The 27,907-nt window shown below is 42.6% G+C and overlaps 1 protein-coding gene and 1 pseudogene across 4 annotated transcripts; both read right to left on the bottom strand.

Annotated features, from left to right (window-relative positions):
* Window positions 1–77: 77 nt before the first annotated feature.
* LOC102281094 (zinc finger protein 84) lies at window positions 78–25,354 on the bottom strand. Of its 4 annotated transcripts, none has more exons than XM_070387046.1 (6): window positions 25,197–25,354; window positions 17,982–18,168; window positions 15,796–15,922; window positions 14,955–15,113; window positions 7,207–7,302; window positions 78–4,545 (listed from the first exon to the last, which is right to left on the bottom strand). In XM_070387046.1, exons 2-6 carry the CDS (start codon window positions 17,994–17,996, stop codon window positions 3,257–3,259), a joined length of 1,686 nt encoding a protein of 561 aa, XP_070243147.1. In that variant the 5' UTR covers window positions 17,997–18,168; window positions 25,197–25,354; the 3' UTR covers window positions 78–3,256. The 4 variants fall into 4 exon arrangements, with proteins under 4 accessions (XP_070243147.1, XP_070243148.1, XP_070243149.1 ...); XM_070387047.1 differs by having other exon boundaries at window positions 14,955–15,050; XM_070387048.1 differs by lacking the exon at window positions 7,207–7,302.
* Window positions 7,309–14,251, bottom strand: LOC138991775 (zinc finger protein 577-like; annotated as a pseudogene).
* Window positions 25,355–27,907: the final 2,553 nt, after the last annotated feature.

Here is a 27,907-nt window from a genome sequence, read left to right as displayed (position 1 = left end):
TGGTGGCCTTCCCTCACCCCCGACTGTGCCTGTGTACCTACATTAGGCATCGACCAAACCTCCCCCATCAAGAGAAATACCGACTCAACCACTAAAAGCAACATCCTCCCAGCATCAAGACAACTCCTTAACACTCCTTCTCGACCTTGTAAGGGACCTCAGTGATGCTTGGATCTGGGTTGTGTAAACTGTCAACAGTATGCCATTTAACGTACAGCCGTCTGTCTCAGAAAATATATATGTGTGTTTTGACTTCCAACAGGTAGAACAGGTTTTGGAGCTTTCTGAGAGGCTGTTACTGGGTTATAATTCTCAGTTGGGCTTGAATAAAATTTTCCTTAGATTGACTAATTTTTTGTTGACATGTACTTGTCTTCTATTTTTTTTTATGTCAGCTTAGATGATATCTAGCTTGCTCCCTAGACTAAAATGATTAGACCAATGTTCATACATTACCTTTTCTGTCCCCACTTCTCTCCCAATAGTTGATTTACAATGTTAATTTCTGCTGTACAGCAAAATAACTCAGTTATACACATACATTCTTTTTTATACTCTTTCCCAATATGGTTTATCACAGGATATTGAATATAGCTCCCTGTGCTATGCAGTGGACTCTCTTTTTCTACATGGTTGTCTATGGGTTCTCGTCTCTCCACATAGGCAATCAAATAATCTGCAAATAATGACAATTTTGTTTCCAATTTTTAAACCCATTAGTTGTTATTATTGTCATGCTATGTTGGTTAAGACCTCCAGCAGTGTTTAGCAGGAAGAGAGACAGCAGATTTGTGTACCTCACTGGTGAATAACTAGAGAATATCTTCAAAATTTCATCATTAAATATGATGTTAGCTATAAAGTTTTGGTAGCTAATATCTATTAAGTTAAAGACTGTATATTTACACTGGTTTTGCTGTGCAGGGTTTTTGGTTTCTTTTTTTTTTTTTTCTGTAAGTATCATCACTGACTCAATGGACATGAATTTGAGCAAACTCTGGGAGATAGTGAAGGACAGGGAAGCCTGGTGTGACCATAGGGTCTCAAAGAGTCAGACATGACTTAGCTATTGGACAACAACAAATGATTTTTATTTGCATTTTGAGTGCCAAGATTCTTGCAATGTTATTCTTCTCAAATATTTTTTATTGATGTAAAAATTCATAAAATATAGTTAACCATGTCAAACTATTCAGTGAGCATTTACTACACTGAGAATGTTATGCAATCACCACCTCTATCTAATTCCAAAGCATTGTCATCATTCTAAAAGAAAACTCTGTGGCCATTACTCACTCAGTCTCTATTCCCCATCCCCCAGGCCCTGGTAAGCACCACTTTCCTTCACGCCTCTGTGTTGTTGTTGCTTAGTCACTCAGTCGTGTCTCTTTTGAGACCCCATGGACTACAGGCCACCAGGCTCATCTGTCCATGGGATTTTCCAGGCAAGAATACTGGAGTGGGTTGCCATTTCAGGGGATCTTCCGGACCCAGGGATCGAATCTGGGTCTCCTGAATTGGCAAGTGATTCTTTACCACTGAGCCACCAAGGAAGCTCTTATGTCTCTACAGATTTATGCATTCTGCACATTTTATAAAAATATAATATGTGATCTTTTTTTTTTTTTCCAGTTGGGTGGCATGTGGGATCTCAGTTCCCCAACCAGGGACCAAACCCACGCTTCCTGCATTGGAAGTGCAGTCTTAATAGCGGACCACCAGGGAAGTCCCAATGCATGGTATTTTGGGTCTGGTTTCTTTCACTCAGTGTACTGTTTCTAAGGCTTATTCATTTTATAATATGTATCGATAGTTCACTTGACTGTTTCTAAGGCTTATTCATTTTATACTATGTATCGACAGTTCACGTGTATGAGTGATTAATACTCTATTACATATATACATGTATTCTGTTTATCCATTTAGCCACTGATAGGCATCAGGGTTGTTTCCACCCGCTGGTTTTTGTGAGCCAGTGTGCTGCTATGAATATTCTTATGCAAGTATTTAATTACCTGTTTTCAACTTTATTGGGTATATACCCAAAAGTGGAATTCCTGGGTCATTGCTCACTTGCTAAGTCGTGTTTGACTCTTTGTGACCCATGGACTGCAGCATGCCAGGCTTCCCTGTCCTCCAGTATCTCCCAGAGCTTGCTCAAACTCACGTCCATTGAGTCGGTGATGCCATCCAACCATTTCATCCACTGTCACCTCCTTGTCCTCCTGCCCTCAATCTGTCCCAGCATCAGGGTCTTTTCTAATGAGTCATTCTTTGAATCAGATGGCCAAATAATTGGAGCTTCAGCTTCAGTATAAGTCCTTCTGATGGATATTATGTGTTGATTTCCTTTAGGATTGACTGGTTTGATCTCCTTGCAGTCCAAGGAGATCATCTACATTAAGGAGGTACTACATTTACTACATTAATAAGGCTCTCCTCCTCTCTGAGTTTGTTGATGTAAGGAAGATCTTACATCATGTTGATGTGGGAAGACTACCACATTCACCACATCCATAGGATCTCTCTCCTGTACAAGATGATCAAAGAGTTTTGACTTTTCCAGGGGATACTGTCACTATCAAAACATTCCTGAAACTTCCATTTTTATGTACAATGAGATGTGACTTTTCTTAGCTTGCTTGTATTCACTGCAACTGCAGGGTCCCTCTCCTGAATGAATACCCTAATGTATAACCAACATGACTTGAAAAAGAAAAGTTCCCACTTTCCCTGCACCCACATGGGCTGCCTCTTAAATGCATAGCCTGTGACTTTCAAATAAAGTCTTTTGACAATCACTGCCTCTTATACTACGTTGCATGCTCAGTCATGTCGGACTCTGTGTGACCCCATGGACTGTAGCCTGCCAGGCTCCGCTGCCCACAGAATTCACTAGGCCAGAATACTGGAGTGGGTTGCCTTTTACTACTCCAGGGGATCTTCCCGATCCAGGGATCAAACCTGCATCTCCTGCGTTGGCAGGCAGATTCTTTATACCACTGCACCACCAGAAAAGCCCATTCTCACTGACTTTATAATGTTTCTTTTTTTGGCAAGATCCCTAAGGTATGATCAAACAAGGTGAATGTCTTCAGATGGAAGATGTACAACTTTCATTCCATGTACAAGGTTTCTTTCCTATTAAGGAGTTCCAGAACAGTCTGTATAATGAGAACACTTATGGCATTTCCATTCTGTGTGAGTTCTGTGAGTAGATAAGGTTAATCAAAAGAGCTTTGTCACGTTCTCACAGTCACTGTGCACATGATTTTCCTCTATGCTGAGTTCGCTGATGATTAGCAAGCACTGATTTCCGAAAGAAGGCTTTCTGACATTCATTGCATCCATAGGGCCTCTCTCCTGTATGAGTTCTCCGGTGACTGATAAGAGCTGACAGAGTAGTAAACGCCTTCTTACAATGGGGGCATTCATATGGTTTCTCTCCTGTATGAATTCTCTGATGTACGGTGAGATAGGATTTGGCTGTGAAAGCCTTGTCACACACACTGCATTTGAATGGTTTTTCACCTGTGTGGGTTCTCTGATGTATAATGAGCGTTGACTTACATGACAGAACCTTCCCACATTGGGGGCATTCACACAGTTTCACTTTGGCATGACAATTTTTTAGATGGTTAGTGAGACCTGACTTCTGGATGAAAGCCTGCGGACATTCACTGCATCCATAAGGTCTCTCTCCTGTGTGAATTCGCTGATGGATCATGAGATACGCCTTAGTGGAGAAGGCCTTCTCACAGTTTGAGCATTCATACGGTCTCTCTCCTGTATGAACTCTCAAATGGATAACGAGATGTGCCTTTGACGTGAAGGCTCTATCACATGCACTGCATTTGAAGGGCTTCTCGCCTGTATGGGTTCTCTGATGTACAATGAGAGTTGACTTAGAGGACAGAATCTTCCCACATTCACTGCATTCGTGGGATTTCTCTGCTGCATGATGACTTTTCTTATGATCGCTGAGATCTGACTTCTGGATGAAGGCTTGCTGACACTCACTGCATCCATATGGTCTCTCTCCTGTGTGGATTCGCTGATGAATCAGGAGCTGAGTCTTTTTTGAGAAGGCTTTCTCACAATCGGAGCATTTGTATGGCTTCTCTCCCGTGTGAGTTCTCTGATGTACAGTGAGATGTGCTTTCACCATGAAGGCTTTATCACAAACTCCACATCTGAAGGGTCTTTCTCCTGAGTGAGTCCTCTGATGTAAGCTGAGCTTTGACTTCCAAGGAAAAGCTTTCCCACATTTGCTGCATCTGTGGGACTTTCCTTCTCTGTGTCGGGTCTTCTGATGATAGGCAAGTGCTGACTTCGTAATGAAGGCTTTCTGACATCGACTGCATCTATACGGGTTTTCTCCTGTTTGAGTGTCCTGATGAGTAACCAGCTTTAACTCACTGGGAAAGGTTCTCTTACAATCACGGCATCCATGGGAATTATTTCCTGCGTGCGTTCTCCAAGGCATGGTTGTGCGTGGTTGACAAGTATCCACTGCATTTTGATTGCATCCATACAGTTTCTTGCCTAAAGAAGTTGAGTTATAATTAGCAAACCCTGACAGCTAGATGAAAGCCAGAGTACTCATAGCAGAATGAACAATATGGCAAGTAAAGGTCCAGAAAAAGGTTTTTTTTTTTTTTTAATTATTATCAAAATAAGAATGAGATAATTAGTAAAATTTGAGGAAACTCTAAATTAGTAGTAATATTCTGATTTTGAAAACTATTCTGTTTATGTTTTTTAAATTACCTGTTTCTAGGAAATACACAGTTATGTATTTATAAAGGGTCATTATTAGGGGTCAAGAGTTCAGGAAAGCAATATGTACTTGTGTGTGTGTGTGTGTGTGTGTGTGTGTGTAAAATGACAGACAGATTACAATAAAGAAAATGTGGTAAAATGCTACCACTTAAGGGAATCTGCAAAAACAATGTACATGAAATCTGTGTATAATCTTGGGATTTCACATGAAGTCTAAACTATTTAGGAATAAATATTTTCAAAAGGAAAAAACAGAAAATAATAGAAGACATTCGTATTAAGTTATATAGGAGGATTACTCATAATGGCCTGAATGCAGAGTGACTAAATTGTTTTAGATTCCCACAATGGCATCTTGCACAGTACTCTAGTATTTCCAATCTAAATGCTGGTTACATCGTGGGTTGATTGGAAAAATTAACTTCATTATACTTCATTTTCACATAAAGAAGTAAAAAAGTAGGCAGTAGTCAGGAAATGCTCACGTGTAGGAGGACTCTGGAAGGAATTCAGATATTATATTATTAATAAGAGTAACAGGATGCCATTCAAGGTAATACTAGGAGAGAGATGACTCAGCTTTCACTTCAAAAATGTCATCCTTTGTGTATGTGAATTACAAGGTCTTAAATATTGTGACTTAACACTGTTTTTAGGCTTGTGGACTGTGGTTATGAAAACTGGTAATGATCTGCTATGTCATATAGCATTGTTCTTAGATTACACTTTAGATTTTGCGCTCTACCCTCCCACTCAGCAGGTTGTTCTACATGATGGTTTATCCTGTCATTCCCCATTTTTTCAATCCAGGTAACTGTCAAAACATTATGTCTTTAATAAGCCAGATGTTTCTGAAACTTATGCTCATGACTGCTGGGGGCGGCGGTGAGGTGGTGAGTAGCTAGAAACACTGACTTTCCTTACTTCCTTTTTATAAATAAATAAAAACAGCAAAATTTTTGCAAAAAATCACTTGATTACTGTGTGGAGAACAGAGAGAAGCAAGATTAAAGAAGTCAAGAGTATTTTCAAGAAAACTATAACAATTTTGGCAAAAAATACTGGACTTCGACGTGTGAGTGAAAACAACAGTAACAGAAAAGAGTGGAGCCCTTGGGATATAGAAGACAGTGAGACCAAACTTGCTGACAGATTAAACTTGTGGTATGAGCGAAAAGAGGAACAAAAGTGATGTGAATGTGAGGGAGGTATCAGATCTCTGAGTGCAGAAAAGAAGTATCAGGTGACTATATGAGGCTAAGGGAAAGTTTGGTCAGTAGACAGAAATTTGGGGGTCATCAGCAAATAAATAGTATTGTTAAGGCCATGAAATTTAATGAATTTACACTGGTTAACAAATGACAGAAACAGGCAAAGATGAAGCTTCATGCTTTTCAACTCTGAAGACTTTAGGAGATGCCCAGAGTATGGAGAAGGTCCATTCACATCAGGCACAAACAATGACTACAAAGGAAAGACGCCAAGTTAAGTCTTGCACAAACATCTGGGGGAAGCACTTTAGAACAAAGGATCCTCAGCTTTTAAAGTGTATTTACCCTATCTTACTGATTCTTTCTTGTCTAATTAATTCTGCAGGCAATAGACAATGAACCTTCCCAAAACTCTAATATCACATTTACAGACCACCACTGTGGTCAGTATCCCCACCTTCTGGTTTGCTCTGATACATTCTCACACAGCCCACAGAAAGCCACTGGCACTGGTGCTGCTGTATTAACTGGAAGAATTGTGGCATTATTTGATCAGGTAAGTAAGTGTTAGTCACTCAGTCGTGCAAGAGGCTAAAGAGAATATGGAGAAAGGAAGTGACGCTGCCAAAGAGGAAGAAGAAGGAGGAAGTCTGGATGCTGTAAGGAAACTAATTACTGAACACTGAGTCAATCTGAGAGAGAAAAAGAGGCACATTTTCCTGGAAACAGCATGCAAGAGAGCCTCATCGATGATTTAGGTGTTTGTAAAGACCTTCAGAGTCCCTTGGACACCAGGGAGATCAAACCAGTCCGTCCTAAAGGAAATTAAACCTGAATATTCACTGGAAGGACTGATGCAGAAGCTGAAGCTCCAATACTTTGGCCACCTGATGCAAAGAACTGACTCACTGGAGAAGACCCTGATGCTGGGAAAGATTGAGAGCAGGACAAGGGGGCAACAGAGGATGAGATGGTTGGAGGGCATCACAGACTCAACAGACATGAGTTTATTTTCACTCTGGGAGACAGTGAAGGACAGGAAAGACTAGCATGCTGCAGTTATGGGGTTGCAAAGAGTCAGACGCAACTTAGTGACTAAACAACAACAACCTTCAGAGTTTTAGCCTTGCTAAACACATTCGGAAGGGTCAGCCTTTCACGTCCAACTACTTTCAAGGTCTCCCATCTTGCAGCTTCTCAGCTACTTACTTACCTGAAAAGTACTGATGCTGCATTTCATCTTCTACTTTCCATGGCTCTTCTCTGGGCTCGAAGGTAAGGATCACAACTGGTTTGGTAGCTTGATAGCCTGTTTATGGGAAATGACAAAGATTTGGATGCTTACAATTGGACTTGGTGGGGGATGTCTAGGAAGAGCACAAAAGGAACAGACACACTATCACCTTGGCAGATTAAAGAGCTAATGAAGATGAAAGCACATTAAGTTCTGATGGGCATAGAAGGACTGAAAATTGATTGTCTATAAACTCAACTCCAGTATCCTGAGGCTCTTTGGACGTTAGAGCAACTAAAAAAGGAAAGGCTATTGGCTGCGTTCTGAATGACACAGGGCAATTATCGTTAACTAGTGTCATAGGTTACTAGAATTCTCCAGTAACACATCCTGCTGTTGGCTCTTCTAAGCAGAGCCTAGTGGCTACCACTCCTCCAAGGTAAAGAAATAGAAGTGAAGTTGCTCAGTCATGTCCAACTCTTTACGACCCCGTGGACTGTAGCCTACCAGGCTCCTCTGTCCATGGAATTTTCCAGGCAAGAGTACTGGAGTGGGTTGCCATTTCCTTCTCCAGGGGATATTCCCGACCCAGGGATCAAACCTAGGTCTCCCTCATTGTAGGCAGACGCTTTACCATCTAAGCCAAAAGGGAAGTCCCCCTCCCAGGTGAAGTCCATAGAAATATTCTCAAACGACACTAGTCCCTATTAATTATCACAGATTCTTCTTCCAATGTATGGTGATCATTCTGAGTGTGCGTGTATGTGTGCTCAATTGTATCCGACTCTTTGTGATCCCATGGACTATAGCCTGCCAGGCTCCTCTGTGCATGGAATTTTTCCAGGCAAGAATACTGGAGTGGGTTGCCATTTCCTCCTCCAGGGGATCTTCCCAACCTAGGAATTAAACCCATGTCTCTCGGGCCTCCTGTGTTGGCAGGTGAATTCTCCCCCACTGTACCACCTGGGAAGCCGGTAATGATCATTACCAATAGGCAAAAGACCTACAGGTACGTGTTCTGGCTGTTTTCACCATAAGTTACCACGGCTCTCTCTCTCTGGGTAACAGTTTTCATTAGTTACTATGAAAAGAAGTAAAATGCCCTTATACTGATTTTTGCAATTGAACACTTAAGTATCAACTAGTCTAGTAAATCACAAGTTCCTGAAAAGCATGTTCACTATATCTTACAGGTAAAATATCCCTAAAACAGGGATATAAGATGTCTCTATAAAACATTTCAGACAACTATTTAAAAGGTGAAGAAGAACTAAGTGCTTACATATAAACACAGCAAAAATCTGCCCTCAAGGAGCTTTTGCACACTTTTCAACAGATAGAACAAATAACAGAATCAGATATGAAATGACTACACATGCAGGAATTATCAGCACAAGATTATTAATATGAACGTTTAATATAAAGGTTTACTGTATTGAGAAATAGGAAATCTAAAATATGTAGAAGGGATATTATTAAAATGACCATTTAGATGTACATAAACCAGCAGAAAAATTTAAAAATAAAGTTCAGTTAGTTCTCATTATTCATGGATTTACTGTGAATTCACCTGACTGCTAAAATTTCTTTTTAACCCCAAATCAATAATCACAGCACTTTCACGAACATCTGCAGACATCTGCATAGAATAATTTGAGCAACAAATAATTTGAGTTGCCCAATGTGTATGATCCCGGCTGAATCTGAACAAAATGTTGTCGTCTTATTTCAGTTCTCCTATTGCAAACAAGCACCCTTTTCATGGTCTACTTAGTGTCATGTTTTTCATATTTTTATACTTTTTCTTGGTAATTCTGCTGATTAAAATGGTCCCAAGCACAGTGTTCAAGTACCGTCTAATGTCTTCAAGTGCAAGAAGGCAGTGATGTACCTTATGGAGCAAGTGTATGTGTTAGATAAGCTTTGTTCAAGCAAGAGGTATAATACAGGGCTTCCCCTGTGGGTCAGTAGCGGAGAATCTGCCTGCCAGTGCGGGGGACACGGGTTCAATCCCTGATCTGGGAGGATCCCACATGTCACAGAACAACTAAGCCTGTGTGCTACAACTACTGAGCCTGAGCTCTAGAGCTCGTGGCCTGCAACTACTGATCCCATGTGCCCTAGAGCCCATGCTCTGCAAAAAGAAGTCACTGCAATGAGAAGCCTGGGTACAACTAGAGAAAGCCCACACACAGCAACAAAGACCCAGCTCAGCCAAAAATAAACAAAAATTTTAAAAAGAGATACTGCGCAATTGGCCATGTGTGTATCAGTTGTTCAGTTGTGTCCGACTCCTTGCGACCCCATGGGCTAGAGACCACTAGGCTCCTCTGCCCATGAGATTCACCAGGCACGAATACTAGAGAGGGTGCCATTCCCTTTTCCAAGGGATCTTCCCGACACAGGATTGAACCAGGTCTCCCACACTGCAGGTCCATCTTTACCCTGTGAGCCACCAGGAAGCAATGTGTCCCTTTCTTCATGGAGAGAATCCCACAGAAGATTATAATTTCCATAATCCACTTGGCACAGCCTGCTTGGCCATATATAACATTTATAAGAACTATTTTAACATCATTTTCTACTAATTCTATCACCCATGTCATTTCTGGGTCTCTCATTACTTTTTTCCTCTTTTTAGATTTATTGTTTTCCACATTGTTATTGTTTTAAGAAATATTTTTTCATTTTTTATTTTTCTGGGTCTCTTTCCACAGACTTTCCTTCACATTTATGGGTCCTATTTTCCTGTTTCTTGGCATACATGCGTAGGTTCTGATTGGATGTCTGACTTCATGAAATTAACATTACTGGTTGATCCATGCCTGCTGAGTCATGTCCTACTCTTTGCGACCCTGTGGACTATAGCCCGCCAGGATCCTCTGCCTATGGAATTTTATATGTGGATATATTAATCTATTCAATTTCAGAATAGATACAAAGGTATGTTTGGTAGTATTTCCAACAGCAAAAATCTCATGTTCCATTAGGAGAGAGTTCTTTTCCAGTGCTGACAATTTGATTCTTATGTTTCAAGAGCATTCCACGGTGTTCACATCTAAGAATTAGTACAAGATTCTCTGATTAAAGAAAAAAAAATGTTAATGTACTTAGATCATAATTACTTTAGATAACTGCTTCACTGGGAACATGCTGTTCCAAATTTATTTAAGGGGTAGGCAGGAATTTACTGAAGTGCAAACTCTCTGAAATCTAATGCTTTTGTGGTAGGCAATATCATGGCAAATCCCAAAGATGTTCATGTCCCAATTCCCAGAATCTGGAAATCTGTTACATTATATGGTGAAGGGGAATTAAGGCAGAAGATGGCATTAAGTCATTTTAGGGCCAAATAAATTGTTTCTAGAGTTTTAAGGTTCACAGAGAAAAATGGTGCCCCAGGGAAGATTACACCCAGAGGCTTACCAATACTAGCTTTAGAAGGTGAGATTTGGCACTCCCGAGTGGATCCATTTTAGGTGAGATTTTGGACTCTGAGTTGGTCCTGTGACAGGCTGAGACACTTGGAGATGGTGGGATAGGGTGACTCCATTTTACATGTGGGATGGACACGAATCATTGGGTGCCAAAGGGTGGCCTTCGGTAGGCAGCATAATGGCCTCCCAAGACGTCTACATCCTTATGTCCAGGACTTGTGAATATGCTATATTATAAGGCAAAGGGGACACAAGTTAGCGATGAAGTTAAAGTTGTTAATTAGCTGATTTTAAGATAGGAGATTATTTTGAATTTTCTGGGTGGGCCCAATGTAATCACAAGGGTCTTTGAGCGTGGAAGGAAGAGGCAGAAAAGTGAGAAATGAAGAGCTGACCAGTCATCACTGGCCTTAAGGAAGGAAAAGGGGCCAAAGTTATGGAATCTGGGTAGCTTCTAGAAGCTGGGAAAACAAAGAAACCGAGTCTGCTCTAGAACCTCCATAAAGAAATGTGACCCTGCCAACAACCTTGTTTTTAAGCCCAGAGAGATGCATTTTGGATTTCAGATCTCTGGACTAATACACTGTGTTATTCTGAAACACTGAGTTTGTGAAAATTGGTTACAGCAGCCATAAGAAACTAATACAGCTGTACTTTTACATTCATTATATTCTGAGGTTTTCACTCCCTACTGCATTTCCTGACATCTAAGATTTCCTTTACTTAGAGGAGTCTCTCCCCATTTCCCAAGGTAAAACTGTGATACAGGACTTAATTTGGGGATACAGTTTCCTTTTTTTTTTTTACGGCTTTCAGGGGATTTCTCTTTTCTGAGTTCTTCCACTTTATAAATGTGTTTTTTCCACTTTCAGTGCCTCTAGAGTTGTCTTTCTATGCTTCTCTGACAAGTGAGAAGGTATAATTGATCACTGAAGACCATCACACTCTTTCCTAAGGTTTCAGTCCCATGGGAACTCTTTGAACCCCACTAGGATATCACTTCTGGGAAAAAGGTTCCCCACAAGAGCTACATTTCTGCTCCATATGATCTCACTGATATTTACTAAGTCTAATTTCTCATGGAAGTGTTCTACACAACCACTGCATCCACGGCATTTCTGTCCTGAAATCAACCCTTTATATATTTTTTTTTTGGCTGCACCCCACAACAGCCTGTAAGATTTTAGTTCCTCAATCAGGGATTGAACCTGTGCCCCTTGCATTGGAAGCTTGGAGTCTTAACCACTGGACCGCCAGGGAAATCCAGCATTTTTGCCCTAAGTGAGCATTGACACATATGAATGTGGGGAAGATTCTGGCTCAAGGCTTTCCCCCATCTCTGGTACCCAAGGATTTTTCTTTCTATGTAGTATCTGTAACATATAACACATAATTTATTACTGAAGGGGTGACCACATTCAGCATTTCTGAGGCTTATTCCCTGGGTAAACCCCCGATTATCTACTGAGGCCTGACTTCTTAGAAAAGACTAGGCCACAATCACTCTGTTTCTGCCCATTAGCAGCTCGCTCTTTAATAAGGACTGAGTTCCCGAAGACACTATCTCCGCAAGCACTGCGTTAACAGGGCTTTGCTCCTGTACGAGTTCACTCAGGCATGAAGAGCTATGACGCCTGAAGGAGGGTTTCTCCAGCTCTGGGGATTCTACAGCTTTCTCTCCCCAGTGAGTCTTCTTATGTTTGATGAGAACATGTGCGCCAAGGCTTTGCTGCATTCACTGCAGCCATACGGTCTCTCTCTGGTGTGAGTCCGCTGGTGCTGAATGAGCTTTGCCTTGCTTCGGAAGGCCTTTTTGCAGTCACTGCACTCACGCAGTTTCTCTTCCCTGTGAATTCTCTGATGCTTGGTCAGGTCAGACTTAAAAAGAAAGAAGGTTCTTCCGCATTCGCGGCACTCATAGGGCTTCTCGCCTGTGTGGAGTCTCTGATGGGCAATGAGGTAAGCCTTTTGGGAAAAGGCCTTCCCCCACATACTGCAGCCATACAGTTTCTCCCTGGTGTGAGAGCGCTGATGTCTCTTGAGCAGGTAACCTCTGGCTGAAGGCTTTTCCACACTCACCACATCCTGTAGGGTTTCTCTCCTGTGTGACTGCTCTTGAGACCCATGAGCTGCAACCTTCTGGAAAAGGCTTTCCCACACTCATTAGGTTCATGGGGCTTCTCTCCCGTATGAGTTCTCTGATGTTCAGTGAGCTGAAACTTCATGAATGCTTTCCCACATGCGTTGCATCTGTGGGGCTTCTCTCCCCTTTCAGTTCTCTGATGTCTAATGAGCTGTGCCTTCCTGGAGAATGCTTTCCTGCACTCACTGCGTGCATATGGCTTCCTTCCTGAACAAGTTTTCTAACGGCCACTGAGCGGTGATTTAGTGCTACTGGGTTTCACACAACCATGGTATTTGATTCCACTAAGAGTTTTATTATCTTGGAGGCAGACAGATGATTTCCCATACCCACTGAACCCATCAGAGTCCTTTCCTGTGTATCTTCTATTCTCAACAACAAAACCCAACTGTGACTTCAAACTTTTACAGTATGAGCCAAACTTACTGTGTTTTTGTGTTAAAGGAACAAGGCTTTTGCATAAATCAAAAATATTTGCATAACTTTGTGGACATCTTTCCAAAGTTTTAATCCTGTTTTGGTTTTCTGGGTGCCATTGCATAGGATCAATCTCCCACATTTCTTCTAGGAAAAAGAACAATGAAAACATCCATGATAATTCTACGGGGGGGAAACGGAGTACAGAAATGCCATGGTTTGAGTTAGGTCTTATAAGATTCCAGTCTAAGAGAAATGTCTACTGTGGAAGTGTATCCTATGCTTTGTGAAAAAAATGACAGTATTATAAAACAAAAGTCAGTAGGAGCAGCAGTTAAGTTAGTGTTAGTCACTCAGTCGTGTCCAACTCTTTGTGACTCCGTGGACTGTAGCCCGCCAGGCCTCCTCTATCCATGGAATTCTCCAGGCAAGAATACTGGAGTGGGTAGCCATTTCCTCCTCCAGGGCTCGAACCCACGTCTCCTACATTGCAGGCAGATTCTTTACCACCTGAGCCACCTGGGAAGTCCAAAAGAAGGCACCTGGAATTCATACAGAAGGCCTTTTAAAATTTTTTTTGGCCATGTCCTGTGCCATGTGGGACCTTAGTTTCCTGACCAGGGATAGAACCTGCGACCCCTGCAGACGAAGCATGGAGTATTAACTACTGGACCACCACAGAGACCTTCAGAAATAATAGAGCAAATAGGAAAGACTCAAGGTAACTGAAAGGCAGAGCAATATGGTAGAACCTAAACAAAATGCATGGGGAGGAAAAGAATTCACCAGGAGGAAAAATGATCTCATTCATGAAACTGAAGGAAAAAGTATTTTGCAGGACAATTACTTTGGATGCAGGCAAAATGCAGAATCAGAGGGCAGATTAGACTATAGAAAGAGAGCTGTCAACCCAGGAATATCTGGCAGAGAGCTTAAATCTTCCATATGTGTGAACACACACTCTGAGGGTGAAGACAGGATCTGGGAGAAAAGAGGAGTCTGGTCCCACACACAGGAAGTAGAGCATCACAGGCCAGCGGCTCTGGTGGCTGGCAACACACACAGAGTTAGAGTGCAGGTCAGACGTTAGCAGGAGTCAACCTGGGGCCCTCCAGCAGAGAACAGAAAGCTGAGGCCCTGAGACTGAGTCAAACTTTTAAGAGAAGATTAACAACAAAACCCTTAACCTGAAAGCTGGGGAAGCAGAGGGTCAATCAGTAGACAGAAGTCCCCTGGGAGACAAGGTGTGTGTGGTTTTCAGATGAATGAAGGTGAGGTGGGTAGTCAGGGAGGGAGAATAGCTCTGTCAAAAGGGGAGCTGATACTGCAGAGGCAGGGAGCAGCGCTAAGTGCAAAGTGATTTGTATGGGTGGTGAGAGAGACCTCATAGTGAGTAAGGTGGAGGACAGGAAGTGAGCCTCTGCAGACAAAGGAAGGAGAAGGCACGAGGGAGTATGCTGGGAGGCATGGAACCACCTTAAGACCTCAAGGTCTTGGATGAAACAAACAACAGTAAGATCCAGAAAACTGTAAAAAAGAAGACATCATCCTTTAATAGCAGGCAAAGAAGAACAGCCCTAATAACAACATGCGGAAAGGTGTTAGGTTATTGGGTCATCAACTGGTGTCAGGGAAGTTCCCTAGATAATACTTCAGAAATGTCAATCTGTCACTGACTAACTGAATTTTCGTGTCATTTTGTTCCACCTTCTTGGTTTGCGCTCACTCACCTGAGCAGGTTGGACTCAGGGCTGCTCCCTCGACCGTCCACGGGGGTCCTCCTTGTTCCAACTGAAAGAGTGAATTTGGTGTGGGAGCCTGATATCCTGTAAACGGGAAATCACGGGATGGCCGGTGCTGAGCATTTGAGCCGGGGTGATCTACGAGAACTGTACAAAGTTTGATTTTGAGGACCACATCCCTTATACTTCGATAAAGTAAAAACCTTTACCTTGGAAAGAGAGAACATGCATTCTAGGACCTACAGTGCTTTAGTCCCAACCATAAAACACAACATTCCAGGAACCCTGCAGATTTCACTGAATGAGAAAGAAAAGGCAACTGACTATAATGCTGTCTGCTGGGCTGCACCTTGCAGTCCTCCAAGCCAAGCCCTGGACTCACCCAACTTCAAACCAAAGAAAAAGAGCCCGGAGTCGGCGACAGAGACATCAGTGGTTTAACGGAGGGAGGAGCTTACTTGTCTGACGCAAGGTCCTGGAGCAATACCCCACTGTGTGCAGTACATGGCAGGTAGGACATGACGGCAGTCTTTGCTGGGGTGGGGTGTGCATTACCAGTTACAGGGGAAATTGACGTCAGGTTGGCTCATTGGTTACCAGGGAAACCAGCAGAGAGGCACGCCCATCACCACCCCTATGATAAGCTCTCATAGTGGAGATGTTCTGATCTAAAGCTAGAATGGGCATTAGCTGGGGCCGGGGTAAGTTTGTAGACAGGGAGGTCAGTCATTTGAGTAGGGTGTAAGTGAAGCAGGCGTGGGTTGAGCCAGAGATGGACAGAGAGCAGGAGAACGCCATCCTGGGTGGCCTGAGCACATGCTGCCCTTACCTACTGACACTAAGTTGCAGTAGTTCTCCAACATGACGTCCCAGTACAGGGCCTTCTGAGATGGGCCCAGTATCTGCCACTCCTCCTGGCTGAAGCCCACAGCCACATCCTCGAATGACACAGAGCCCTGTAATAACAAATTCCAGTGCAAATCATGATGGAACATGTGGAAAAAGAATAAGAACATGTTCTTTTTTTTTTTTTTTAATAAATCAGAAAAGATCTCATTTTTATTTTATTTTTTGGCCGTATGACATAGTTCATGGGATCTCAGTTCCCTGACTAGGGACTGAACCTGGATCACAGCAGTGAAAGCCCAGAATCCTAACTGCTAGACCACCATGGAAGTCCCTGGAACAAGTTCTGTTTATCTTCCCCGTGATAAAAAATTATGTGCACTGTGGCTGTGGCTATTTCACATAGGATAGACCATGTGCCTTTTTAAAAAAAAATCTGTATTTATTTATTTTTGTGCTGTGTCTTTGTTGCTGCATGGGCTTTTCTCTAGTTGTGGGGGCCACGCCCTAGCTGTGGTGTGTGGGCCTTTCATTGTCACGGGTTCTCCTGTTGCAGAGCACAGGCTCTAGGCCAGTGGGCTTTAGCAGTTGTGCCTCCCGGGCTCCAGAGCACAGGCTCAGTAGTTGTGGTGCTCGGGCTTAGCTCTGTGGCAATGTGGGATCTTCTCGGCCCAGGGATTGAACCTGTGTCCCCTGCATTGGCAGGTGGGTTCTTTACCACTGAGCCACCAGGGAAAGCCCATGACTGTGTCTTAGTCCACTTGGGTTGCTATAATAAAATACCACAGACTGGGTAGCTTACAAAAACAAATTTATTTCTCACAGTTGTGGGGGCTGGGAAGTCTGGGATCAAGGGCCATCATGGCCACCTTTTAGTGAGGGCCCGCTCCCTGGTTCACAGCGGGAACCTTCACAGGGAAGGGTGAGAGATCCCTGTGCATTCTCTCTTAAAAGGACATTCATCCCATTTGTGAAGACCTCACCCTCATGACTGACCTACACACCTCCAAATGGTCCCACCTCCTAATACTATCATCTTTGATTGGTTAAGATTTCAACAATGAATTGTAGAGGCACAAATTCAAACCATAGCCCTGTGGAATTCTACAAATTAGTCCTTCCCAGCCTAGAAAAGAACTAAAATAATATTTGCATAGAAATAAAAGACACTGTGCAGTAAGAATGTCTTTGTTTATATGAGTGAAAAATCTGTTATTAATTTAGAAGTCTATTAGAGGCAGACAGGGTATCCTAAACCTCCATGCTATGAAATATTATGCAAACATTAAAATCAATGAGATGGATTTAAATATACTGGTATCAATGATCTTCAAGGCATTCTCTTAAATGAAAAGAATCAAGCCCCCAGATAGTATAGTCTATAGTATATAGTCTATATAGTATATAGTCTCATCCCAGACATATGAAAAACTCTTAATAACATATTCAGTTACATATCTATAAGTTTACATGTGTGTGCATAGAAATGCATATATTAAGATATATAGAAATTAATCTAAATATAGATATATTTTACCAAACATGAATTTGGTGGGAGACCCAAATTATTAACATGTTACCCTTCGGGGTGAGCCTTTGGTGAGAAAAAGGCAAAAGAGGATATTCTCTTTTGGTGCAAAGACTTTTGTGTGCTTAAACCTTGTGCACGCAAATGGAGCTATGTATCATTTGTATAAGTAAAAATACAAAGATCACCCAAGAATAATTGGCTCTGACTTCATTATTTTGAAACTGGGGTTAAGAAGTTATAAGGGAAGAATTTGCCTCTATTTTAAGATTTTAGCCTAAACTTACTGTCCAGCAGATCCTAATTTTTTTTAACATATACTCTTCTCAGGGATTTCTTGGTGGCTCAGAAGGTAAAGAATCTGCCTACAATGGAGGAGACCAGGGTTCTGTCTCTGGGTCGGGAAGATCCTCTAGAAAAGGGAATGGCTAACCACTCCAGTATTCTGGCCTGGAGAATTCCACAGACAGAGGAGCCTGGTGGGCTACACTCCATGGGAGTCACAAAGAGTCTGACACAACTGAGTGACCATCACTTTCACTTTTCACTTCATACTGTTCTCATTTCACCAGACTGCTTTTTAGAAGCTTCCACAAGTCCCCTGGGAAACAAAGGATTAAAACAAATAACACAAACCTCACCTGGACCTTGCTCATCTTCTCCACTTCTTAAGAAAGAGTGTGTAACTCCAGGCTGTGTTCTGTCTTCTCTCTTTCCAGGCCTGCCTGGAGGTTATGGTCAGGGGTCTCAGGTCAAGCTGCTGCCAGAATCCATGCTCTCCAAAGCCTGGAGCCTCCTATTACTGAAGATGTTCCTGTAGACTAGAATCTGTGGATTCAAGAGCAAATTCAATGACTGAACCTACGGCCACAGCTCTCTGTAGCCTCGAGTACTCATTCAAACAGAATGTCCCAATAATTCAAGTCTCTTTAACTCCCTGAAAGCTTTTCTATCATGGGGTTGGGTCCCACAGAAACATATGAAATGGGTGAGACGAATGTCTTTTTTGACAAAGTTGGAAGAGTGTGAAAGTGAAAGAGAAGATGGGAAATACAAATCAGCTCATGGTCTTGTCCATGGCTAAGATCTCACACAGATCCAGTTCAGGAAAAATGAAGTACGAAAATGTTGGCTTTATAAACAACAAGGTCCTACTGTACAGCACAGGGGACTATATATTCAGTGTCTTACGATAAACAGTACTGGAAAAAGACTATAACAGCGTGTGTACATATATATAACATAGTGGAGTAGGAAATGGCAACCCACTCCAGGTTCTTGCCTGGAGAGGCAAGAGAATTCCATGGACAGAGAAGCCTGATGGTTACAGTCCATGGGGTTGCAAGAATCAGACATGACTGAGCAATAAAAAGAAATGGTAAAGAATCCGACTGCAATGCAGGAGACCAGGGTTCAATCCAAGTAGGGACGATTCCCTGGAGAAGAGAATGGCTACCCACTCCAGAACTCTTGCCTGGAGAATTCCATGGACAGAGAAGCCTGGGAGGACGTGGGGAAGGCTACAGTGCACGGGGTCGCAAAGAGGCAGACACAACTGAGGGACTAACAATTTCTTTTACTTTCATACAGTGGAATACTAATAGCAATGAAAAGAAATACTCTATTGCTACATGCAATAACTTAGATGAATTTCACAACAAAACATTGAACATAAGAAGCCAGACACAAGAAAACATGGATGCATGATTCTACTTACATAAAGTTAATAGTCAGGCAAATCTAATATGTTTTTAGGAAAGTAATTGCCTCTGGAAAGGAGGGAGATTAGGAGGTGGAGGCTTCTAGGGTGCTGGAATACTCTATTCTTTTTTTTTTAAGCCATGCTGTTTGGCATGTGTGATCTTAGTTCCCTAACCAGGGATGACCAGGAATTGAACCCATGCCTCTCTAGTGGAAGGGCAGAGTCTTAACCACTGGACTGCCAAGGAAGTCCCTGTAATATTCTATTCTTTTTAATTTGGTTTTTATTTTATTTCTGTAACATTCTAGCCTTTAATTTTGGGTGTTATACTTGAAAAAAGCTTTTAAAGAAAAGTACAGATCAGTTTCACTTATACATTTTCACAATTTTTTTTTTAAAAAATTTCAAGCAAAAGAAAGAACAGTAATTTAAACCTCGTGTACAAAAAACCCTCATAGAGAACAGTGTACTCAGCGACCCCCCTGGTGGTTCAGTGATTAAGAACATGCCTGCCAACGCAGGGCATACAGGTTCAATCCATGGTCCAGAAAGATTCCACATGCCTTGGGGTAACTAGGCCCAGGCACACACAACTACTGAGCCCGTGTGCCTAGAGGCCATGCTCTGCGTCAAGAGAAGCCACCTCAGTGAGAAGCCCCGTGTGCCACAACCAGAGAGTAGATTCCACTTGCCGCACTAGAGAAAGCCCGTGTGCAGCAATGAAGACCCAGTGTAGCCACAGACAAACAAACAAACAAAGAAGAGTGTAATCAAACTCCACGTATCCACTGTGTGACTTCAATAATTATCAACTCAAACCTCATTTGTTTTATCTACACCTCCATTCACTCCTCCACCACCACTGGATTATTTTGAAGCAAATCCCAAACATTTTTTTATTTCTAGGTGCAAAAATATTAGGTAAACTATAAGCAAACAGAATTCAGTCCCATGTTAAAAGAACAAATCATTATGAACAGGTATGGTGTATTCCCAGAATATAAAATATTGAAAAATCTCACAACATAAAGAAAACTTAAAAGAGAAAAAAATTATCAACGAAAAAAAAATTTAAAAGCCTTTTAAGGGGACTGTAATGTACAGTATGGTGATTACAGTTAAATACGTATTAGACGTGGGTTCAATCTCTGGGTTGTGACGATCCCCTGGAGGAGGGCATGGCAACCCATTCCAGTATTCTGGCCTGAAGAATCCCCATGGAGAGCAGAGCCTGGAGGGCTACATCCATGGGATCGAAAAGAGTCAGACACAACAGAGCAACTAAGCACATACACTTGAAAGTTAATAAAAAAAAGTAGATCTTCAGTGTTCTCATCACTAAAAAGAAATGGTAATTATGTCACATGATGCAGATGTTGACTAACGGTGGTGATTATTTTGCAATATGAAAGTGTATTAAATAAACACAACTGTACACCTTTAAACTTATAGAATTATATATGTATATGCCAATTACATCTCAATAAGGTGTGTGGGACACCTTTGAGAAAGATTAATAACTATAAAGTGCATGTACCATTTATTCAGACTAGCAGGCACTCTGCTTTGTACTCAAAGAACTTTTGCTCATTCCATCTTTCTAACAGCTATGAAGTGGGAATCATGACAGCTTTTTTCACAAGTGATGAAGCCTGACTCAAAGATGAACTACCCAAGTCAGAGGGAGAAGCAGGTTCTTCTTACTCCAGTCCATAAACTTGCTACCTGGTCAACTCTATTTGCAGATGACAAAGATGCTCAACTAGAAAATATAAAGGAATCAATCTGAAGGAATCAATTAGTAATATCTGAGTGGAATGAGGTGACAAAATATATCTTTTTAATTTTTGCTCTTGTTCATTACATAAAATTAGAAGACACAAAATTGAGGGAGCTGGGTCATATGGGAAAAAAAATGACACTATTTACAGCTACAACAAAAGTACAACCTGTTTACAAACAAACGTAATAAAACATGTCCAAAACACATATAGAAAAATATCACAGCTGGTCAAAGAAACAAAAAAACTTGAGTTAAAAGAAATCCATTTACATGTTCCTACACATGGACATCACCAGATGGTCAACACCGAAATCAGACTGATTATATTCCTTGCAGCCAAAGATGGAGAAGCTCTATACAGTCGGCAAAAACAAGACCGGAAGCTGACTGTGGTTCAGATCAGGAACTCCTTACTGCCAAATTCAGACTTAAATTGAAGAAAGCGGGGAAAACCACTAGACCACTCAGGTATGACCTAAATCAAATCCCTTATGATTATACAGTGGAAGTGAGAAATAGATTTAAGAGACTAGATCTGATAGACAGAGTGCCTCATGAACTATGGATGGAGGTTCATGACATTGTACAGGAGACAGGGATAAGACCATCCCCATGGAAAAGAAATGCAAAAAAGCAAAATGGCTGTCTGAGGAGGCCTTACAAATAGCTGTGAAAAGAAGAGAAGTGAAAAGCAGAGGAGAAAAAGAAAGATATAAGCATCTGAATGTAGAGTTCCAAAGAATAGCAAGGAGGGATAAGAAAGCCTTCCTCAGCGATCAATGCAAAGAAATAGAGGAAAACAACTGAACGGGAAAGACTAGAGATCTCTTCAAGAAAATTAGAGATACCCTACTCCAGTACTCTTGCCTGGAAAATCCCATGGGCAGAGGAGCCTGGTGGGTTGCAATCCATGGGGTCGCTAAGAGTCGGACACGACTGAGCGACTTCACTTCACTTTTCACTTTCATGCATTGGAGAAGAAAATGGCAACCCATTCCAGTGTTCTTGCCTGGAGAATCCCAGGGACAGGGGAGCCTGGTGGGCTGCCGTCTATGGGGTCGCACAGAGTTGGACATGATTGAAGGGACTTAGCAGCAGCAGCAGCAGCAGCAGCAGCAAGGGAACATTTCATGCAAAGATGGGCTCAATAAAGGACAGAAATGGTATGGACCTAACAGAAGCAGAAGATATTAAGAAAAGGTGGCAAAAATACACAGAAGAACTGTACAAAAAAAGAGCTTCATAACCCAGATAATCATGATATTGTGATCACTCACCTGGAGGCAGACATCCTGGAATGTGAAGTCAAGCGGGCCTTAGAAAGCATCACTACGAACAAAGGTGGAACAAAGCTAGTGGAGGTGATGGAATTCCAGTTGAGCTCTTTCAAATCCTGAAAGACGATGCTGTGAAAGTGCTGCACTCAATATGCCAGCAAATTTGGAAAACTTAGCAGTGGCCACAGGACTGGAAAAGGTCAGTTTTCATTCCAATCCCAAAGAAAGGCAATGCCAAAGAATGTTCAAACTACCGCACAATTGCACTCATCTCACACGCTAGTAAAGTAATGCTCAAAATTCTGCAAGCCAGGCTTCAGCAGTACGTGAACCGTGAACTTCCAGATGTTCAAGCTGGTTTTAGAAAAGGCAGAGGAACCAGAGATCAAATTGCCACCATCCGCTGGATCATGGAAAAAGCAAGAGAGTTCCAGAAAAACATCTATTTCTGCTTTATTGACTATGCCAAAGCCTCTGACTGTGTGGATCACAATAAACTGTGGAAAATTCTGAAAGAGATGGGAATATCAGACCACCTGATCTGCCTCTTGAGAAACCTATATGCAGGTCAGGAAGCAACAGTTAGAACTGGACACGGAACAACAGACTGGTTCCAAACAGGAAAAGGAGTACATCAAGGCTGTATATTGTCACCCTGCTTATTTAACTTCTATGCAGAGTACATCATGAGAAACGTTGGGCTGGAAGAAGCACAAGCTGGAATCAAGATTGCCGGGAGAAATTTCAGTAACCTCAGATATACCGAAGACACCACCCTTATGGCATAAAGTGAAGAGGAACTAAAAAGCCTCTTGATGAAAGTGAAAGAGGAGAGTGAAAAAGTTCGCTTAAAGCTCAACATTCAGAAAACTAAGATCATGGCATCTGGTCCCAACACTTCAAGGGAAATAGATGGGGAAACAGTGGAAACAGTGTCAGACTTTATTTTTTTGGGCTCCAAAATCACTGCAGATGGTGATTGCAGCCATGAAATTAAAAGATGCTTACTCCTTGGAAGGAAAGTTATGACCAACCTAGATAGCATATTCAAAAGCAGAGATATTACTTTGCCAACAAAGGTCCATCTAGTCAAGGCTATGGTTTTTCCAGTGGTCACGCATGGATGTGAGAGTTGGACTGTGAACAAAGCTGAGCGCCGAAGAATTGATGCTTTTGAACTGTGGTGTTGGAGAAGACTCTTGAGAGTCCCTTGGACTGTAAGGAGATCCAACCAGTCCATGCTAAAGGAGATCAGTCCTGGGTGTTCATTGGAGGGACTGATACTGAAGCTGAAACTCCAATACTTTGGCCACCTCATGCGAAGAGTTGACTCATTGGAAAAGACTCTCATGCTGGGAGAGATTAGGGGCAGGAGGAGAAGGGGATGACAGAGGATGAGATGGCTGGATGGCATCACTGACTCAATGGACATGAGTTTGAGTGAACTCCGGGAGTTGGGGATGGACAGGGAGGCCTGGTGTGCTGTGATTCATGGGTCGCAGAGTTGGACACGACTGAGCGACTGAACTGAACTGAAAAGTGTAGTACCTACATCTGTATCGCTTCTTCCCAAATTAAAATACCCACTTGATGGAGCATAACTGTGATAGTATTTTTAAAAGAAAAGAAATAAAACTTTCAAATGGTTATGATAGGATGTTAGATTAAAATGTATAAAATCATACCAATACCTACACATCTGATCCCAACGCTAAAAATGAAATATACTAAATTTTAACAAGAGTTGCTTTCTGGAGGAGTATTTAAAGTGTGTTAGTGCTCAGTCGTGTCCAACTCTTTGTGACCCCATGGAGTGTAGCCTGCCAGGCTCCTCTGTCCATGGGATTTCCCAAGCAAGAATACTGGAAAGTGAAAGTTGCTCAGTTGTGTCTGACTCTTTGCAACCCCATGGACTATACATTCTCTACTATTCTACAGAATTCTCCAGAATACTGGAGTGGGTAGCCTTTCCCTTCTCCAAGGGATCTTCCCAACCCAGGGATCAAACCCAGGTCTCCCTCATTGCAGGCGGATTGTTTACCAGCTGACCCACAAGGGAAGCCCAAAAATACTGGAGTGGGTTGCCGTTGGCTTCTCCAAGAGATTTTCCGCACCCAGGAATCAAACCTCAGTCTCCTGCATTGGCAGGCAGATTCTTTACTGCTGAGCACCAGGGAAGCCCTGATTTCAGGATGAACCTGAAAACCAAGTATTTTCAATAGGAATATACAGTAACATGGATGCAAGACCGGAAACTCCACATCTAAAATTAAACATGCAATAAGCTCCCCAAACACTGTCCCTAATGAGGACACAAGTTCCAATCCCCTAACAACAGACACCCCAAATGTTACTCTCCAGCAAAGATCTCCCAATTTGTCATGCTGTTAATCATGTTCAAGACACCGCAAAGCCAAACAAACTGAAACGCTGTTGTCTGAAACAGTGAAAGGTTTATTTCAAGGCCTTGCATTGAGACAAGACAGCTCTTGCCCTAAAACGCCCTAAAATAAGACGGGATCTGGCAAAGCAGTTTTAAAAGCCAGGTGAGGGAGGGACGGGGTTTGCAGGGTCCAAGATCAGCTTGTGCACAATTGTTTAATTGGCTTTTGGTGAGGTAGCAGGATGGTTTCACAGGGGTTAACATTATCAGTCCTTGGGTTCCAGGAGGCCTGGGGTTCTGTGCCCTACCTCACTAAATAGTTTATTAATATCTTCTTCTTTGTTGGAGAGGGAGAGTTTTTTTTTTTTTTTTTAACCTCTGCAAAACAACTCATGAAATGTACATCAAGTACTATTATCTAGGTACTTCAGAGAGGAGCTGAAGCACAGGATGTGAGGGACGGCCTGTGCCAGGAAGGCCTGGTGGCATCCAGCTAGGTTACAGATCCAACACGGTAACCGTGCTCCCGCACCAGAGAAAACTCTCAACATGAACCCCCAGGTTGGTCCACAAACACAAAAGGTACCAGCCGGCATGACCATTCGCGTCACCCCAACGCCTACCCCATTACGCAATCTGGAACAACAACAACAACAAACACCCTAAGGCGCTCTCCCTGGCCCTGAAACACGCCCAGAAACCAACACTGACCTGACGGATGACTTCTGTCTTCACCGCTGGAGGCAAATCACAGGATAGACGTATTAAAACCAAGCGACCACCCTCTGCCGCAGGCAAGACTCCTGGAAGCTGAAAGGATGGCGGCCGACGAGGTTCACAAGCAGCCGTTCCAAAGACCCGGATCCTGGCTTCTCGCGATCTTTCCATGACGCAATATTTCCGCGCCGGGTTTGCGGCTCTTTTCCAGTAGCAGCCGTTTTCCACCTAGTTCCGTTTGACCGGTGAGGGCTTCGTTTTTCTTCCTTTCGCGGGAAGGTGTAAAACGGTGAGAAGCTATCGAAAAGGACTTATTTCACCCTATTTTCGGCCCACCTGACCCATTGGGCCATGACTTTGAACATTCGCCAGGGGCGCTGCACAAACGCTTAGCTTCTCAGAAACTCAAGGGTACCTGGATCTCTGCAGGCTGGGCAGAGATGTTCGCGGACATGAAGGCCCTTTGATTTAAGATGAAGAGAAGCTAAGAAGCGCGGCCGTCTCAAAGAAATCCAATAGGGAGGAATCCCAAGCCAAACCTAGCAACAATTGAAGGACAACCGAGCAGTATTCTAGGAATGCGGACTGTAGAGGGTGTTGTAGGGTTTAGAAAACCGTTCAGGAGGGCACAGGTCTGAGAGTGGGTAAAACGGCGGGATTATACAGCTCTTGTTATGACTGGTGTGGAGGGAAATGGGAAACACTTTTGATCAGGGGCAAAGCCAGAGGAGAAGCATGGTTCTCCCTTCGACAGTGGGATGAGCCAAAGATGGGGTAAGGTTTTACTTGCACAAAGGTGAGAAATACTTGAATCAGAAGCTCTGAGGGAAGTGATTCTGTTGAGTATTGTGACGCAACTGATGAAGCACCGCTCCCTAAGTCAGGAAGGTCAGAAAAGGAAATGGCAACCCCCTCCAGTATTCTTGCCTGTGAAATCCCATGGACAGAGGCTCCTGGAGGGCTATACAGTCGATGGGGTCGCAAAAGAGTCGGACACGATGTAGCGACTAAACAACAACCCTGTAATTATAGAACTTGGTTCAGAGAACGTTCAAGCTAAAGGCGTTATTTATTTATTGACCCAGCAGATGTTTATAAAATGCATCCTCTGTGGCAAACATGGATCTGGGTGCTGGAAATATAAAAGGTATAAATGCAGGAAAAATAACATGGTTTCATTGAGCTGTACATTCTGTTACTGACCAGGGTTCTTGGATTCTAGCCAATAGAAATTGGTAAGAGGCCAGATAAATTCAGGCAATGCTTTATTGGGCCTGGTGCTGTAGCAGGAGGAAGTGAAAACAAGTAACAGGTACCCTTTCTTGCTACGGGGCAGGTGGTGAGCTGGTCCATTAAATGGTGTGAGGGTAGGGCAGGTCCAGGGGAGGGGTGGCTTGGGTGGTCTGCCCATTTCTTTTAGGGCTGTTTGCAGGGAACACACATAGGATCCTGCTTTTGCTCACAGTACCTCAGAAGTAGCTGTTGGGTTTGGGTCTTTGTGTATCTTGTTCATAATTTGCTCCTATTGCCTATGCCAGGCAGTTATTTTTAGTCCCTTATAGTTCCTCTGTATTCTGGATGGGCCGTTTGTCTAGGGGCAGGCACTGCAGTGAAGTGTCCTGGGTCCCAGCCTGTCTCAGTACTGGTGTGCAGAATGTAAAAGGAAAGTTGTTGGTTTGTCTTTCTCATTATAGCAAGAGTTTTGATTCCCACCTACAATGTGATCTACAGTGCCTGGAGGGCAGAGCAGTGAACCAAAGACATTAGCCCTAAGATTTAATGGAATTTGTTTCTCTAGCTTTTGGACTTGCTTGGGACCAGTCACTCTTTTTTCCTTATGATTTATCTGTCTTATAATGGAAGTATGTATTGTACCTCTGTCCTACCATTGTATTTTTGAAGAACATAACTTACCTGGTTTCACGGGTCCAAAGATGGAGAGGAATTTTCCTCAGGGTGAATTGTACATCACGTCTCACCTATATTTGGCTCAGATGAGACTTTGGATAAAGACTTTTTTTTTAAGGTATTTGTTTTTGGCTGTGTTGGGTCTTCTTTGTTGGGCAGGGGCTTTATCTGGCTGCAGTATGTGGGCTCAGTAGTTGCGGTGCACAGGCTTAGCTGCCATAGGCATGTGGAGTCTTCCTGGACCAAGGGTCAAACCCATTTCCCTTGCATTGGCAGGTGGATTCTTAACCACTGAACCACCAGGGAAGTCCTGGATTAGAGTTAATCCAGGGGGCTATTGGGGTGAAATGTATGTATTTTGCATGCAAGAGGGGTGTGATTGAAGGGCACAGGGCCAGTGGTGGAATTTTAAGGACTGAATGTTTGTGTCCCATCAGATTCACATGCTGAAGCCCTGAAACCCACTGTGGCTCTATTTGGAGATGGGACTCCTACGGTAAGTAATTCAGGTTAAATGAAGTTGTAAGGGTGGGGCTCTACTCCAGTTGTATCTGCTGGAACCTTGACCTTGGACTTCTAGTCTCTGGAACTATGAGAATATTAACTTCTGTTTAAGCCACCTATGATGGTATTTCAGTATGGCAGCCAGAGCAGTGTAATACAGGAATGTTTATGTATGACCTAAGATCTTCATATATTCCACATTAAAACCCTTAAGAAAACAATTGAGATGTTCACTCCAAGTGAGTCTTAAGTTTTCACATCATGTGTTAGTTTTTAAAGAACATTTACAATGC

The sequence above is a fragment of the Bos mutus genome, chromosome 18, assembly GCF_027580195.1.
Source record: "Bos mutus isolate GX-2022 chromosome 18, NWIPB_WYAK_1.1, whole genome shotgun sequence".
Lineage (NCBI taxonomy): Eukaryota > Metazoa > Chordata > Mammalia > Artiodactyla > Bovidae > Bos > Bos mutus.
The sequence above is the reverse complement of the archived record's forward strand: the minus strand, read 5'-3'. Positions and strand labels throughout refer to the sequence as shown.